This window comes from Taeniopygia guttata, chromosome 5, assembly GCF_048771995.1.
Source record: "Taeniopygia guttata chromosome 5, bTaeGut7.mat, whole genome shotgun sequence".
In the NCBI taxonomy this organism is placed as follows: domain Eukaryota; kingdom Metazoa; phylum Chordata; class Aves; order Passeriformes; family Estrildidae; genus Taeniopygia; species Taeniopygia guttata.
Window position 1 is genome coordinate 39,720,519 of NC_133030.1, and position 18,603 is coordinate 39,739,121.

The 18,603-nt window shown below is 35.7% G+C and overlaps 1 protein-coding gene across 4 annotated transcripts in view; it reads right to left on the minus strand.

Annotated features, from left to right (window-relative positions):
* Nucleotides 1-18: 18 nt before the first annotated feature.
* Nucleotides 19-18,603, minus strand: part of SNX6 (sorting nexin 6) — a 29,733-nt gene continuing 11,148 nt past the window's right edge. For 2 of the 4 annotated variants that reach the window (XM_030274633.4, XM_030274634.4), the window contains 9 exons: nt 18,243-18,366; nt 16,912-17,007; nt 15,541-15,646; nt 13,055-13,130; nt 11,757-11,796; nt 10,528-10,614; nt 9,480-9,639; nt 8,393-8,478; nt 1,163-1,852 (listed from right to left, as the gene is read on the minus strand). In XM_030274633.4, coding sequence (XP_030130493.1) covers nt 1,799-1,852; nt 8,393-8,478; nt 9,480-9,639; nt 10,528-10,614; nt 11,757-11,796; nt 13,055-13,130; nt 15,541-15,646; nt 16,912-17,007; nt 18,243-18,366 — 829 coding nt within the window. In that variant the 3' untranslated portion in view covers nt 1,163-1,798. Of the gene's footprint in view, nt 1,853-8,392; nt 8,479-9,479; nt 9,640-10,527; nt 10,615-11,756; nt 11,797-13,054; nt 13,131-15,540; nt 15,647-16,911; nt 17,008-18,242; nt 18,367-18,603 lie in introns of all 4 variants that reach the window. The other 2 variants (XM_030274636.4, XM_072930209.1) reach the window with 2 other exon arrangements.

Sequence of the window (18,603 nt, forward strand, 5' to 3'; positions counted from 1 at the left end):
AGACACACCCAATACCAAGAGGCTTGGAAAAAATTTAATGAGCTAGTGACACTCAACAGCGAGGACTAATCTAAAAACTGTTCCCACGTCCTACTTAAAATATTTACAATATTGTTAATTATATATACATTGTCATCATTGTCCCTTGTAGTCTATTTATAGATGAGTTCCTTAGGAATTATACCTGTTTTATCTAGAAGATGAACAGCACAGTATTAGTGTAGTAGGCATTGCTGGGAATACTCTGTACTAGGTAAATTGCCAAGACCCACTGGGCACTGGGCATCGTAGCCTGAAGAGATGGGTACATGAATCAAAGCACAATGCAAACTCCTCTGCCTTTGCAATGTTTTGACGTCCAAGGCAGCAGGGTAAGTGTACGACACTGTGCAATTCACCCTGTCTGAGAAAAGCAAAACAAAGCACACACCTCTGTGCGGCAGTACAGGGCATCTGTAATCACAGAGACATTGACTTGCACTGATCTGCATTTCCAACCGTACCATTCACCCAAACTTCACTGCTCCACTGAAGGCCTGCAAACAGCATATATTGCTTATAAAGCAGCAATCCCACTGTGAAGAGCAGTTCATCAAGTAAAGCCTCATTTTATGACATTGTGAAATTATACAACATAGCAGCACCTCTTGGAAAAGGGTCATAGTTCAAGGAAGGGAGACTGATCATTACAACTAACATTACTGGATTCATAGCTCTAAGTCTTAAGTTCAGATAGCAAAACGAGATCTTCTTAACACACTCCTTTACAGGGGATATCTTCACTTTTTTCCTGAAGTAAAATATTTTATCTGTATGACAGTGGGGCAGTATTACTTTTCACTGATATTTTATGCACCTTCTGAACTCCCTTCTGCTACTTTATTTCCCCTTTCTCGGAAGAAACTCAGGAAGTTCTCTCAAATGTATTTCTGCCAAAGAAATTGCAGAGTCAGCCACCAGGCTCAAAACAATTTAAGTACACTGGACAGGAAAGTCACAGACAAACAGATAAAACCTGAGAATGCAAGTGAAAAGTACTGGGCGAGTAGTGTTAGACCAATCCAATACTTAGTCAATGGTTTTTACATGATGAATAGAGAAAAAAACAAATTAATCTAATTTACTAGAAAATACTAAGCTTATAGATGATACAGTGTCTGCATTATTTTAGAAAAATCACTGATTTCATGGTTTATTTTACAATAATTGGATTAGTCTACAAGTTAAGGCAAACATACTAATGCATCTGCTTTTCTTTTTAAATCATAGTTATAAAGGTTACACAAAGTTCTCCAAAATTTCTAAGAAATGTTCACAATTGAAAAAAAGATAAGTTTTTTGATAGAAGTACATGGGGGAAAAAAACTAAGACAGTGTATACAATGCCATTATAGTAACAATATTCAAATATCTAATGGTGATATTTAGCCATTTGAACCAATGTGCTTCAAATGGTGACCTTCAGAAATTACTTACAAAGGTAAATAAGACTGTAGCCGTATCATAGTATTCATAACATGAACATTATTATATTGGCTATTTTCACAAAACCCGAGCATTTGGTTTCTGAACAATGAAAGCGTATAATGATTAAATAAACATGAATATGTATGTATAACAAGTATGCTGTTCATATAGTCTGGAGCTACTTTCACATGTTTAGTTCTTTTGAAAGAAGAAGCTTGCTTATGTGCACTTTGTCAAATGTTTTCTCCAGGGAATTGTAGATGCCTATTTAAAGTCATGAAAACAAAATCCAGAGGAGGCAGCCCTTGTTAGTGGGAGGATGGAACGTAGCTTATGTGTCACCATTTAACACTGCCAGGCAGCTCTGCAGAAGCTGTAAGTTACCCTGTAAAAATAAAGAAAAATATCACCACATTTGTCTTTTTTCTTTTAAGCTTGTGACAGAACAATGTTTTTAAATAACAATGACATCACTAAAGAAGAATAGACAGGTTTTAAACTTATGGAAAAACATGTGTAACTTTTGTATTAAAAGTTTTTTTGAATGTAAGAATATAGTGTCATGGAAATAAAGAGAGCCAATCTGAAATTCAAAAATAAGCACTTAATACCTTTCCATGTTTCTCCCTAGAGGTCTAGTCTGGCCACAAAAATTATTCACTGCAGAGCACTCTCTCAGCAATGAAATTCACAGTTGTAAAGTTTAAAATATTTTATATAGCAGGACCATTGCTCTGTCTCTAGAATGAGACCCCCTAAGTGTAAGTATTCATGTGTTACATTGAATACTGTATTCATCAGCAAATATTAAACAATTCATCGCACTCAGGATCTCCTTGCTTATAGCAGCCATTCAAGCTGACAGCTTTGCTCAAGGAGGAGGCCCTGTTAGAAAGACAGCAGACTGATTTACATGCTTAACCAGGTGATTTAGCCATCAAACTGAGTTTAGCCATTACAGGTGGAGCTACAGAAGTGATTATCAGAACACTAAAAACCGTGAAAAGGTGGCCAGAGCTTGGCTTAAAGTTGAGTTAATCTTATTTAAAGCATTCTGACTCTATTATAAAAATATACAGGCTGATTTCAGGTATCTGAATGAATTTAGAGAACTGATACTGTTCTGAATTAAGGAAATGTGATTGATAAGCCAGAATTTACTTTGCAGGAAAAAAAAACCCATCAAAACAACTCAGTATTCATATGTTCATTCATTTATGCTTCAATCACTTTAAACTACTAGCTATTCACCATTAAATACCTGTACTACATTTGTTCCCAAATCTGGAATCTCTAAGAAAAAAATGTCAGGCTGTTGATAGTGTTAAGAGTAATTCCTATCAGGTTCAGATAAAATGCAAGAACAAAGCAGTCTGAATGCCCAGTTATTAACAAGGAAGAAACTGCTGACTTCTAAAAAAAAAAAAATTTGGAGTAAAAAAGAAACATATAAAGAAAATTTGAGACACACAAAAGCACGTAAATATCTGTGATTTGCATGCCTTTCATAAACAGTCCTTTCATAAGAAGTCCTTAAGAATTTGTAAAAACTTTTCCAATTAAAAGCATTCCAAGTGACTTGTGATAGATAAGCAGGACATTCATCCCTCAGCCCCAAAAGGTAAAATCAAAATTCTATGCCCCCTTCAGGTTTTTATTATCCAGATTAAGCAATTGACTGATTTAAAGGCTTGAAAGCAGATGCCCAGTTATGCCTACTAAATCCTTTTTAGTCTTGTCTAGAATGCAGCAATTTCAGTTACAGCTTCAACAGCTTTTTTGTCTCTTTATGCCTATACTGGCAGAGGACAGTCACAAGCTATTTTTTAGAAGGCTTGTAATTTGGTGACATGAATAAGTTTTATATAAGCAAGATACATGAGGACTTGGTGGCCCATCTTTGTGGCATACAGGATTCATGAATTTAAGGTCTCTGCTACTGAAAAGCTGATTCTTATTGTAATGATCTAATGAATTGAAAGGAATACTTCAGTCTGAAGTCTTCAGTCTTCAAATGGAATTCAAAGCGAAGTATACTTGTGGACTGCACACCTTGCCTGTAACTAAAGTGTGACAATAATCTTTTGACCATCTTAATAGAGAAGCATGAAGTATATTTGTAATTTACAGACCATTATGTAGCACTAAAAAAAAAAAAAAGTTACCAGGACATTTGTGCTCATTTTAGCTGGGGTAGAATTTATTTTCTTCTCAGTAGCTAATATGGAGATGGGTTTTGGATTTGTGCTGAAAATCTTGTTGATAACACAGAGATGACATCATTATTGCCACGCAGCTCTTACTCTGCCTTTTCTGCTTCTTGTACTGGCACGCTGGAGAAGTAGCTGGGGGTGCAAGGGAGTTGGGAGGGGACACAGCCAGGACAGCTGACCCCAAAGTGACCAAAGGGATATACCAGACCATATGACATCATGCTCAGTATATCAGGTGGGGGAAATAAGAAGGAAGAGGGGGGCAACTTCTCAAGTCACTGTTGTCTTCTCAAGTCACTGTCACACATAATGGGGCCCTGCTCTTCTGGAGATGGATGAACACCTGCCTGCCTATGGGAAGCAGTGAATGAAGCCCTTGCTTAGCTTTGCTTGAGCACACAGCTTTTGCTTTCCCTATTAAACTGTCTTAAACTCAACCCACCAGTTTTCTCACTTTTCAGTTTTAGTTTCCAACTGAGGTTAAACCATCCTTTACACCAACATCTGTTAAACCAACATCCTTTTACTTCACTCGTCTCCAGACTAAGCCAGCCAGTGTACTAAAATTTTCCAAATAGGCACATAATTCATTTTCATTAGATCAAATTTACAAAGTACACAAGAACCACCTTATTTAAGTTATAATAAATCAAGGAAAATAGAAACTGTGAGCAATTACTCCTTGTGGCTGCAGTATCTGACATACTTGACTTACATCACCACAACTCGAGAAAGTCCAGTACATTCAGATTCAGAAAATTGTTTCTTTGCCAGCTCACACTCCTAAGCTGTAGATACTAAAATTATTGGCAGAACCACAGTCACAGAAACATCCTTTTCAGGAAAGAAAGAATTACTGACAAAACATTTCAGCAAATCCCTTAGCACTGCTTACTTCTTTCTTCTGTCAGTTCCAAACGGACATCTGTTGCTAGTACACAAGAAATTCTTTTACCAAAAAACCCAGAGAGGCAAGAGTGTATATATTAATATTTGTGGAAAAGGTATGTTTCTATTTCTTTATGTGAAGGAAGTGGCTGTCTTACTCAGTTGCAATTCACATGTCAAAAGACTCCAAATGTACAGCCAAGGCTTTGAATGCTCTAAGTATATAATTATAACTGTAGCAGTTTCACCAGCTATCAAACCTCCCTTCCTGAACACGAAGTCCAACACAGAAATACCTCAAAATCCAACCATTTAAAATACTGAACAGTACACCAAATGCAGCTTTTGCATCAAAACAGCCAAACACGCAGGTCTTACGTTAGCTACAGCTGCTTTAAGTTACGAAGAAACACAGAACTAACAAAACAGAAGCTAAGCACTACCTAGGGGAATAATCACCCAGAATGGCCACAGAAAAAGAAACATCAGTATGTTCAGAATAGGTCACTGACCAATGATAATCTAAAGCTTCAATTTGGCAGCTATTCTAAATAAATCTAGGGTACACAGCTTCTGCTAAGAAGGCAGCTCTCTTTTATAGCCTGACCCTCCCAGACAAAACTGTGTTTTGATACAAGGGATATTGTGAAAACAAGACAAAGCAAAGCTTAGGAAAACCCAAAGCAACTTTCAGTGCCTTCTTACTATGCAGCTACACACATAATTGTGCCAACGTAAGGGAAAGGAAGAGTCATGCATCATCCTTCCTGGTAGCAGTCTGCCCTTTCATCAACTTAAAACAAAGTCAACCCACAGCCTGATTTTTAGCTTTTTCAAAAGTCTTGAGCTGTATTTCAAAAGGATAAGAGGATATTATACTTCCAAGAAGTATGTTATAGGGAAGCAGTACGAACATACGTGGACAGAGAGGGTTTACTTAGAATGTGCATGTACAGTGTCCCTGATTTACTGAGATGATTTCCCTATGGCCCTCAAGTCTTCTAGAGCTACAGGCAGGTATAGCTCGCAAAATGCATGCTGTGCCTCAGAACCTTCTCTCAATTCTTTGGTCACTCTGACTTCTTCTGTGCACCAGCCTCTGTATTTTAGGATTTGTGTTTTTCTTTCCACACAGAGCAAGTAACTCTAAACTGCAAGTCAAGCAGCAGCCTTCACTGCTGTCTGAATTCCTCCAAAAGAGTCTCTCTCAGATGAGTTCAGCACCCACTGGTACATCATATTTCACCTCTATGTTTTTTGTGTGAGGCAGCTACAAGTCCAGATGACACATAGCCAGACTGATTCAGAAATAGATGCATCCGCATGGCCTCTAGTCTGGAGGCACTCACTACTGAAAAAGAAAACCCATAATAGAAGACTTCTAGAAAAAGGCTGCGGCAGTGGGTATCCCTTGTCCCCACACCTCCTCCCCAACTTAGCATTTTTGCTGGAAGCAAACACTAAGATTTGGTAACAGGTTATGTTGCAAAGTTTGTCAGCGCTGTGCACCACACTTGACTGACCAAGCAATTGCCATTTTCTTGCTACTAAACTTCACATGCCTACCTCCAGTAAATGCAAAGGCACAGAGACAGAGACTGCCGGCATCAGGCAAAGTATTTTGCCAGGAACCTAGAAGCAGGGGGCTTTTGATCTGCTGTAATTAATTGACTGCCTACGTGAGAAACATGGCTTTCTTTTATGTTTCTACTAGTCCTCTTCTGTCTGTACTTCAAGAGAAATTAGGTGTCTAGAAACAGCCCAGCTTAGCCCAGTCAAAACCAGGGCTACCCAGTCCTTGAAATGGAAGTATTGTTCATGATTTCCGTTTCAGTCATATTCCTCTAGCACTGCTCTTCCCACATCAGGGCACAATACTACATCCAAAAAAAAACCAAGAAAACCCAACAAACAAGTCTTTTAATATCTTATTTTTTCCTTTTATGGAATTAAACCAGGAAGTGTCTGCCAAACCATTTAATCCTTCAATAGTCCATACAGATGAATAAAAACCTACCCATAAGACTCTCTTCAAATACCTTGGTTACTGCATTGATAAGAACATTCCCCATTATATAATGCTGAAAAATACAACAGACTGTACTTGTAAATTTTGTAATAATCAAACCCAGAATTCACAGAAAGAAAAACACAGCAACCAAACTGATCTGTAGCAGCTTAGCTTGTTTTTAAGTATGAAACAGTGGCATTGAAAGAGAATTTTCAAACCTAGTGAGGAATGAAACATCCTTTCATTCAACAGGTTACAGTATTTGTTAATGTTTCAGTATTTATCATTTTTAGTCAAATGACCTTTTATTATTGCAAAGCTGTAAAGCTTCAAAACTGTCTGGTGAATGTTACGCTCCATGATGAAGTAGGTGAAAAGGGTCAGCAAAAAAGATTCTCTTCAAAAGCAGAACTACAATTCAAAGCTTCTATTACAGCTTCATGGACTCCTTATTACTAAATTTACTAAGACAAGGTAAGGCACAGACAGACTATTCAAAGAAATTAGTGTTAAACACAAGCTGTGCAACAAACTAAAGCTAAAAATCTTCAAGCACTTCCAGGTACTGAGGACACAGGAAACATATATCAAGTTGAAAGCTACAAAACTCAAGCATCTTCCCTTTGCATTCCACAGTTATTAGCTGTCAAAATTAAAGAGAACATTAGTCTAACGTTGTGACTTGCATAGTTAAAAGAAGTGATTTTTAACAGAAGACAGAGACATTGTCAAAGCATTCCACTTCAAGGCATGTGGAGACTTCAGCAAGAGTCAGTTACAAGAGATGATGAAGAGTCAAAGATTGAAGCAGGACATAAGTATTCCCTTACTAAAGCACAATATGGCAAATCAATAAAAACTGTTCAAATAAGATTGTTAGATTTAAAGTAAGGACTGTTCACCTCAAGAAAAAGTCATGTGTTCCATACATTACTGATTGCTTTACCAGCAAGACATAAATATCTCATTAAGCTGAACTTACACCTACAAAGATCTTTAAAAAAAAAAAGGTCCCCCAAACAACTCTTTTTACTGCACATGGGTTTTACAAGCAATGGGTTCAGCAGAATGAAAAAGAAACTAAAGCAGCAATACACCTCTTAACAAGTCCTTTCAACTGATATATTCTGAGTTAATTCATAGCTTCCTAACCAATGCAGTATCACATTTGAAGAGAAATGCTAAAGAACTGATTTTTAAAATAAAGCTGCCTCCAGATAAAAGACTGTTTAAATAAGAGACTATTATAGTCATCCAGGAAATCAAATACATTGTGAAATTTAAGGACAGTACAGGCCTCCTAAAGTTCTTTTCCCACAAAAAAACTATTTTCCTGAAAGACTATCTGCAACATGTCTCTTTCATTAATGGTTTAGAGTTGAAAGGCAAAAAGGTTCAAAAAGCATATTCATCACAATGGACAGGCCAGTGTGATCTCATGCTTAATAATCTATACATCAAGTCCCAAAATCTGGCTAACAGGAGAAACTGCTTCCTATCTCATAGAGAAATGGAGAGATTAAGTTTTAAAAATAGGTACGTTTTCAAATTCTGCGGATGTAAATACCAAACAGCCAAATAAACATAAAACTGAAGGCAAAATTGTCTTCCAGGATATGAATTTTTCAAAGGCACCTCAAGCATACCAATTTCTCAGAGACACTTCACTTATACTTCATTTTCTCTTTATTAAAGAAATTTTATCTTTCTGGACAATGTGAAGTGTGTATCATACAACTGTAGCCATTTTGGTTAATCAAGCATATAATGTTCAAAATCACTTGAAATGTAGGCCCAAAAGGATCACAGTTACCTTAGCATGCTTTAATTCCAGTTCTGCTAATTCCACCAGATTTTTTCTGAATGCTGCAACTCTTCTTGTCTTAAAGTCTATCAGTTCTACAGAAAATAAAAATGAACTCATTAACAGTATCCCTGCTACTGACTTCAGCTATTAAAAGACATTCCTTCAGGATGAAGCAGTAAAGGGTGAGAGAAGAAAAAAAGAAAAACCTCAGGTTTAATCTCAGCACATTCTGGGCTCAAAACTACTGCGACTCAGTTGGAAGAAAGCAAACCATCACTGCAGTTCCACACCTCTAGGTAACCTTTTGTGGACACTAAGCTCTTTTGAAAAAAGACTGCCAAGTGGATGCTTTTAACATTTATTTCTCTTATTCCATCTGCACTGTTCTTTCAAGGCTGATACTTGAAAGTCTTCAGGGAATACTAAGCTAAAACTAGGAAGAACAACAGTATGCCTTCTGCATACACCGTTGCGGCTAACAGGATCACTCATTCTCCACTGTCTCATAGGAATCATTAACCAGATTTACAGGCTCAAGCAACTCTTCAATGATAAAAACAGGAGAGCATGGTGATTAAACCTTGAACAGATCTGCCACAAATGATGACTCAGACACTACTAACTCACTCAAGTATTAACCTAAAAATGACAGTAAGTTTCCAGAAGAAAAGTAACATGTAAATAAGGCTCATTTTCTCTATTAATTCTGTAATTCAGTGAAATCTCATTTCATTATTTCTCCCTCCTCTAATGTAGTATCTTATCTGTGACAGATTGGTGCCTTCAAAGAAAGCATAAAACCAAAAGGGGAATTTTAACAACACTAAAATATCATTTCGTATCCTAGCTTATGTATGTGGAAAAAAAGCTTAACAAGTAATTTGCACCTAGACTTTGCTCTACCTATCAGAGCTATGACAAGCCAAAGAAAAATATAATTTGAACTTTCTAAAATAAATAATAATTAAAAGACATACTCTGCTTAGGAAACAGTACAAAAATCTATTCTTATTATTTAGATTAATTCTCATTAATAACATAGAAAAATGTTAATTTTCAAGTAGTAACATAGGACCAAGGTCCACCCAAATACCTTGTTTTGCTGATTCAGAAATTTTCTCAAATTTCTGACAGCATATTTGCTGAGTAGTTTCAGCTTGCAGCACATCCTTATTTTTTGCTCTTGCTTTATCCAATGCCTTATTAGCATTTTCATAATCCACTAGTGACCTAGATCTTCTATATAGGAGATCCTATTAAGAAAACAAAGGTTGTATGAAGTTTATAAGATTCTACCCAAGGAGTTTATAATATTCCAAGTAATTAAAAAAAATCAAATTAATTTTAGTCCTCGTTGCTGTATTTCAGTTCTTAGTAAATTATTTGCATTCACTTTACTTCGCCCCCAGGTCACAGGAATGTCCATTCTATATGAGATCCACAAGATTAATACTGTTTGGTCTCCATCTTGTCTGACAGAAGCTAGCAACAGATGGCTTAGATCAAACTTCATAAAGCCAAAGGCAAACCATTGGAAATTTCACAGCTTCTTAGATTAGAAATAAACTACATTTAGATTATGTATCTGAAATACACACAGACCCCAAGCAGCAGTAGTAACATTTTTTTGTGCAACAGTTCATGATCTTCTAACTACACACATTTACTGTCAAATGCTTGATCATTCTGTGATATTGTTTAATCATCTCACATCAAACAATAGTAAGAATTAAATTTTCTGTAAGCACAGAATATCAAATTCAGCCCACGTGTTCTTGTATCAGCATTAGTAGATTTTACGGAATGCCCAATTTCAATATTTAAAATAAAGCAGAATTGCTTGCAATTACAAACACCAAAGACACTGCAAACATGAGAACAGCCCTTCCACTGTTTCTTGTTACTGCATGATTTGGCCTTGACAAGTGGCTTACTCAGTTCCACACAGTCAGTCCCATATCAGCAACTACTTTATTACTCCTTATATACAACAGAAAGAGGTTTTACAGTTAAGGGGAAAACTGCAGGCTAGAGAAGGCAGCACTTTAATCTATCTATATTGTGAGCTGATGTTCCCATATCACTTTTTTTTTAATGTTAAAAAAACAACAATTTCACTGAACAAAACCCCATAGATTCACCTTAGCAGCTTGAGATTCCCTAAGGTAGTATTTCAGAAGATCAGAAAGCTTAAGATCTTCATCAGCAGATACCCGAGCCTCTATTTTCTGGAAAAACAAAACAAAACACCACCATCAAACAAAAGAAACAGTAAGCAAAAGGATCAACTTAAAAACATCCAGACTTTGAGTATTCATTTGTATGATACAAATTAAATGTAAAATATGCAGTACCTAACAGATGGTCTTTTTCAAAAACTAAAATCAGGCATTAATGACAGGATACTGAAGGATGCAAAATGAGAAGTAGTATTAGGATTTTTGTTTTAAAAAAATAAATTATTGTATTAAGATGTAAGGAATAAGCTACTCTGTGAGCAGTAGTTGACAACTGGCTTTCTGTATTAAAAACTGCTTTTTTTCCCCAATAGCAATTATATTTATCATATGCTAGAAAAAATGTAGAGAAACAAACTTACATTAAGAGTTGCACAAGCAGTTTTATAATCAAAGGAAAACAAATTGTTAAGGGATCTTTGCAGACTAATTGTGTAACTGCACATGCTAAATGGTTTAAAAAAACAATAAATTAACTTGCTTGCATTTGAAACAGATTAGAAATAGTCGACAAGTGCATTTTTTAAACCTTAATTTAAAAAAAAAGATAATTTCTGAAATGCAACATTTTGAGTCAAAGCAAGTAATTCTGTTAATTTTCTTTAAAGTATGTGTTTATGCAGATACAATTGTCAGTTTAGGAAATGCACACATTTTTCATTTGAAAGTTTTCCTGATACAAGACAAACATCTTCTCTCTACCAAGCCAAACAAGTAAGGCAAAAGAGAAGATATTTGAAAAACTGGTTACAAGCATAAACAACATTACTTTTGAGTAAAATAAGTGCAAAACAGATCTCGGCTCCAGAAAAAAAGCAGCATGACCACCATTTTTTTAAATTAAGGATTCCATTTCTTCATTTCTTTTATCCATAACAAGTTCTGTCATTCCCAGTAACAAGTATGGAAGATCTCTATGCATTTTAGAGGAACAGAAGGGTATTACAGCAGACTGCCTAGAAATGTTTGGTAGACTGAGGAGTCCTAGGGGTCATTTTACAAAACACAGGACTGAAATGTTAGGCGTCCTCATCCCATACTACACATTGCTTAAACACTCCATTTAAAAGCACCCATATTAATCTATATATTAATGCCTTGTTGACACGTGATGTCTGTTTCATAGTACATACCCTTGTTTTGTCAAATAACTCTGACACCTTCAGAAAAAACCTGTGCAAAGGAAACAACTCATATTACAACATTGTTTTGAACAGTCTAATTACTGTCTAGAACTCACACTATAGTCTGTGTCTGGCAATAAAGATTGCAAAGCAATTGCTTACAGTTATAATTCACAGAACTCAGAGAACATACTAGTTTCAAATTTCAAACATGTGGCAACTGTGCAATGTAAGAAAGGCAAGGGACAAACAAAGCATAACAGATGGATATTCTCAAGTAAAGAGTAATTGCTCAGCTCCTTTATGCTTCTCTGAATTAAATCCCTAACACCAGCACCATGGGCAATGGCCTTACACTATTATCAAGTGTCCTTTACACAAATTTGAATGTACTTTTCTTCACACAGTAAACATGACATATGTCCTACTTGGAATTCAGGGATGGTGAGCAACAGCGTGGAAACATCTCCACTGCAGGAGACAATACACAGCTTCAATCTTACAGAAGACTGATTTATAGTCAAATGATACTATTTTGACAGAAGACAGATGTGATTTCTGACACACCCTAACAGACTACAACAAATATCAATACTATCATCAAAGTATCTGGTATATAAGCTATCACCACACCTGGAAGTATATCACTGTAATTCAGGTAAATTAGAAAGTTAACTTTCATGTCCTACCTGTTGTCACACTGACACCAACATCACACTATGTATGTACGTTGACAAGCACTGACATCTTTAAGCTAGTTAACTAAGTTTTATTGTCAGATATACCAGACTTCATCTTCAAGCAAATCACTGAAAGGCTAAAGGACCAACATCTGTACGTAGAGACATCTTTCTGAGTTCTGGGGATCTCTGCAGATTCCTTTGTTTTCCTAAGGGCAGTAAACTTGCCAGAACAGCAGAACTACTTTTCAGGATGTTGGTACACTCAAAAAAAAATTCCATATACTCAGACTGAGACCTGTGCTTCCTGTGTATATCAAAGCATTTGGAACATTTTTTAAAATGGTGAAAGAATTGTGGTTTTTTTTCCTTGTTTGATGAGGACTTTTCCATCTCAACTGTGCAATTTTCTACAGACTGTAGAAATTAGCATTTTTTTACAGGTAAATATTAAAACAAAACTGTTAAATGCAGCCTGCTAAAGAAATAAAATACTAGAGAAGAAAATGTTTCAATGTGATAGAGATGTAATAAATTCTGGTTTTCTCCTAACAAGAGTTAACCAATCTCAGCAGGCCACCATTAAGACAAAGCAAATTACCCCGTAGGTTATTAACAATATCTTACTTGCATATATCTGTGGAGTCCTGCGTTCCTAATGCATATAAGGAAGAACCAATTCTATTATAGTCATCCGCCACATCTAGAAAAACAAACAAACACTTGTTTTACTACCTCATTCCTCTTCTTTCTGAAAATTTTGAAATTACTTTCTTCAAAAATAGGTATTTTTCTAAAAGGACATGCTCTAACACACAAGTAGAAATAAAATTGTGATAACATCACTTAATAGGAAGGAGAACTTCTCACAGTAAAAACAGTGCTGTCACCAAATTGCACAATCTGTAATTTACCTAGGAGTATTTCATGCAACTACAACCTGCTAGGTGAATTTACTGTGCAACTTTTTCAGGTTTTATTTTGGTGGAAGATGTACAAACTTAATGGTTAAAGTCTGAATTTAAATTTTATTTTAAAATTCTTTGGAAAAAAAAAATCACAGTTTAACAGTAACAAAAAGCCTGTGTGCTTAAGAGCAGTTAATTGACTATAAATCCCAAGCTACAAAAAATACAGCACTATATACACAACACATTTTCTAGCACATCCCCATTTTTAGGAAACCCTTACATCTGCAACAAGCAGTCACTGGTTAAAGTAGCATTAGTGTTAAATCACTTTAAACAATGAAATTAAAATCAGTATTTGTAAGAAGGCTGCATAATTTGACCAGTGAGGTATTGCTATATAATATAAAAGACATTAAAGTTAAATCTTTTCATGCACAGCTTTTTAAAAAAGCTTAAAGTATTAACTAAATTAATGATGGAAACTAATAGATCCAAGCAATGAACAGGAAAATACATTTGTTTATTTCTGAAGTTTATATGCATTCAAGCAGAATTATTTTTTCTTAATAACACAACCTTAACAGATTGAGTGGGTTAGCTTCCACATAATTCATTACTCCATACATCATCAATGCAGCTGGTTACAGTGAAGAGTGGTATTAGGAAGCAATTAATCTCCCCTTCTATTCCTCCAATTTCAACATAAAAATTGATTTTCTTCTGGAAATAGCAAGTGTGTTTGCAAGACCTGCATCTCTCTGTTGATCATGTTATCCATAAACTACAGATTGCCCATTTCCAAAACAGGTTTCCCAGGTCACTGCTCTACTCCTCTAGCCAGAATTTCAAAAGGTGCCATTTGTCCCAATTCACAGTTTGGCAGAAGTTGTCAGTAAACATCATATGTGATTTGAGCCTGGAAAGCTTTGTCATGAGTTTGATCAATCCTTTCTCATCAGATCCTCTACAACCTCATTTCAAAGGATTTTCCCACTTCTACAACCAATGTAAACGCCTTTCTCACTCTGTAAATAAATCTTGGCACCTCATTATCATGAAGGAATTTCAGTTCTCATTTTAAGAAAGCAACCAAAACCACCAGGAACCACTTCAGGTGGGAACTGAATGCAGATACAGGGCTCTTAGCTCATTTAGCCATAACTGACTCTTTCCATCTTCTAGCATAGATACTAAAACTACAAAAGACTCACTGTTCATGCAACAGCAAGAGAACCTTCTGAAGAACTCAGAAAATTCTTAGTTCAACATCTTACCCAATATCCATTTTAGAGATCTTATCAATGGAGATTCATAAAAGGTTTGTGACCTGGTTTTGTACGAACTACAGTACTGTACACAGCAAAAACAGTATCTATAAATCAGACCCAAACTTCAAGGAAGAGACAGAATATGGAAGATCAATTTTGATTTATCTAGGCAGAAAAACTTAAAATCAAGAGTAACAGTGGTCAATTTCTTCTGAGCTTCTCAAAACACAGTAATCCTAAATCAAACACGATGGTCCTAACCTGAAGATTTTTCATTTTCTCAAATAAACGAGCTGCACTTGAAAAGCCCATCTAGAGCTTTCAGAAATCAAGTTGGCTAGCACTCAGCTCATGAAGACAAATGAATAGGCAAGTGGTAAATCTTGTCTCAGTAAGAAAAAGGATCCTGCAAAACAGGCTACTCAATGTATGCCTTCCTGTCTCTACTCTAAATGGCTAAAAAACGGAAACCTAGTCTAGAACCAATGGCCCAGACAGGAGCTTGCTACAGGTAACTTTGTTAGCAAGGTAATGCAACGCCCAGTTTGCCAAGAGATTGCCCTCGGTCAAATCAACCACATCCTATCAAGAACAGCTGCATTAGGAGTAAAGTCGCGTGTACTGCCATATTACCAGCCTCTACACCCAAATGACTGAGTCGGGCTTCAAAAAACACTAATACTTAAAGTGTATTTCTTTTCAAGCAGACAGCATGAAGAATAAACATATCCTCAGTCTTGTACCAGGCCGTTGTTACTCCATCCAGTCTACTGCAGCAAAGCCTAAACTTAGAAAGCCAGATTGAACTTTAGACTCTGAAGGCTACACTTGGAGAAATGAATTCACTTTTCACATGCAAAAAAAATTACTTCTCCTCACTAACAACTTCTGTACACTTTAACCAGTACTATTTTCACCCTGGAAAAAAACTCACTTTTATGTGATCTTGTCATTTTATCAGATTTGGCAGAGGCATCTTTGACTCGGTTGTGATATTCTACAAGGAATGTTCTCTCATGTTCAAAGAAGTCATCCACATCCTACAAAAAAAAAGGAACAATTAAAAAAAGAGGATTTCACCCACTCTCTACAGAGCAATTTCAGAGTAAAGTTACATGTTCCACTGTTGCTATGACAGGAAATGCATCTGTTTTTATTGTCTAAAACACCATTTATATGAACTGATTTCTTCTCCACTTATATAATGATCTTAAGTTTTATTAAGAATTTAGTAAGAATTTAGTAAGAATTAAGAATTTGCAACACATATCCTAAAGGTCTATATAACTAAACATGAAGGAATAACAAAAGGTCACAAAGGGAGACAGAATAATAGAATACATGTAATCTACTTAGAAAAAGGGCAGAAGGGATGAAAGTCACCCAGTAGCACAGAGGCTGCAGTCTCAGACAAGATGATTTGAACTCCTAGCTCAGAACACTGATCTTAATGACAGACTTCTTTCAATTTGGTAAACTAAGGTAAATGTTAATATTGTCTGTATTATCATTTGAGATAACTGGTTTATACTTATTTTTAAAAGCCCTCTAAAATAACACAGATGCTTAATACCATGGAATAGCCTACAACGTGGGCTTTGAACAATGTTCTTATGAAACTCAAAGTTATTTAGACTTTATATTTTTTCTCCAAGTCATAATTAATGGTTATATCCACTTTGAAGCAGTTAAAAAAAAAATTAAACCTAGAAACTTTTAACTCTTTTAAAAATTGCTACCAAACAGAAAGTTACCACTAGAAAGAAAAGAGATTAAAAATCACCCTCTGCAGAATTTTTGATTGCTATAAATGTGATCTTGTAGCTTTTGGAAAAGTAAGAATTAAATTGAATTTTCATTACTTTTTTCCTCGGTTACATTCTTACATCTACTGAGAAAAATCATATAACCTCTCCTGCTGCTCCTTGAAACAGGAGACAGATTCTACAGGACTGGGAAAATTCACTCCATTAGGAACTTCTGAACAGAAGCCGTTGTCAGACCTGGTTCTCCTTTCCACTTTATAAAATGGCAGGCCTGAACAAAAAAAAAACCCCAACCATATTATCAATTATCTATGTATTAAAAAAAAAGGTGCTTAATTTCATAGAATACTGAAAGGCCACGAGAAAGCTCTCAGTTATTTTGCATCCAGGCCACAAGTCCTCACCCATGGTTGGCCACTAATTCTTATGTTAGATATCACTATAAAAATCCCATTTTTGTACCTATATAAAATTCTGCTTCATAAAAAAAGGACAAATGTTAATACGTTTTAAGTCTTGCTATCTGAAGCAGTAATCACCTTTACTCCTGAAACAATGACACCATCTGCTGATTTAACCATATTTTTGAAGAAGTCTTCAAGTTTCTCTTTCTTGTTTTTCCCACGAACACTCAACTGAAAAGCAAATTAATTTATCAAGTTAATTCATTTTCTGGAGGCCATACAAGCTAAAAAAAAACTTTAAACAGAACTACATACACCTACTTGCTATACCTAAAACAATTTTCCTGTTCTCTCTTTATTCTTATACTCTGCACTAATGGAGACAGGGCACCTTGCATACAGAATGAAGACTACCTCATTTACTAGACAGTTTATCACCTAAAATACCATTCTAGGGGAAAAAAAAAGGGAAAAAAAGAGATCAGAACCATTCTAGCACCTGCAGATAGTACCAAATGTACAGCGTGTACGTTTCAGTTACCAGTAACACAGTATTTATCATGCACAGTATAGCTGAGTTGATGTAATGATAGTTGAATTGATACAACCATGTTTCACTCTTCGGTGAATAGGAGATCTTTGACTTCCAGAGGATCATGCTGGTTTAAGCCTCCTCACCCTTCCTGTCCATCTAACTTCTCCCAGTTTATGTAAATGGAGTGCCTGAACTGGTAAGGATTTCTACATCAAGCAATAGAGGAACCTCTAACATATTTTCAATTAAGTTTGTATAAAGCTGAGCCAGACTTTGTAATAATTTCTTCCACTCAGTGTTGATCCCTGCAATTTTAAAAAGTAACTGAAACTCTTTGCAGAATAGGAGCAACCACTGTCTCCAACACCAAAGAGCTACGAGTCCAAAAGTACCTTATTATCTCAATTCAGAATGTCACATGTGGACAGCCCCACTAGTCCAATACTCAGGATAAAATTAACCACATTTTCATTCACATCATTAACATTATCAGAACATGTCATCAGAAATTCTCTCTAGTTTTGTTAGCAATAGAATTTACACCACAGTTCCAAATCCTAAAAAATTAGTGTTCCGTTTTGTTGCATCATTTTTTCCCTGCAGCAAATAAAAATAATTCCAAGAGTGGAAAAGTATATTATCAAATGAAATCACCACCAAAAGCTCATCTTTTTAATCCAAAATATACTGGATTTCCAGTAATATTTTTGATGCTGAAGTTAAAGCATATAGTGCATTTGGTTCCCCAGCTGGCAGAAAATGAACTCCTACAGACTAAATCAATTTCTAACTTTTACAATACAAATATGTCTGGCATGAAGGAATTTATGTCTTTTGCTCCAGGAGGTAATTCCCTCTTAATCAGTTTTCCATCCTACCATAAAAGCACATCACGATTTCTCTTGCCAGCAATTCATATTTCAATACTCACATCCTGATTATATTCCAAGAATACATGGAAATTTAAGTCCTTTCTCAAAATAGGATGTGCTGCCACACGACACAAAAACACTTCATGCATTGCAACTGTCTTCTTGAATATTGCCAAATATTCACTAAAAACAAGAAATAAGACAGACATAAGAATTTCATATGAAGCAAGTAAGTTTAAGATAAACCTAGTGAGCAGCTTTAAGAGATCCTTGGTAAAGGTACAAAATTACAAGCCAATATATTGAAGTTTATCACTCCAATGCTTGATATAGACATAAATAAATACCGCAATGTTAATACTAGGGAGAAATTTGAAGCCCAAACACATTACAGAGAGACTTTCAACAAAGAGTCAACAA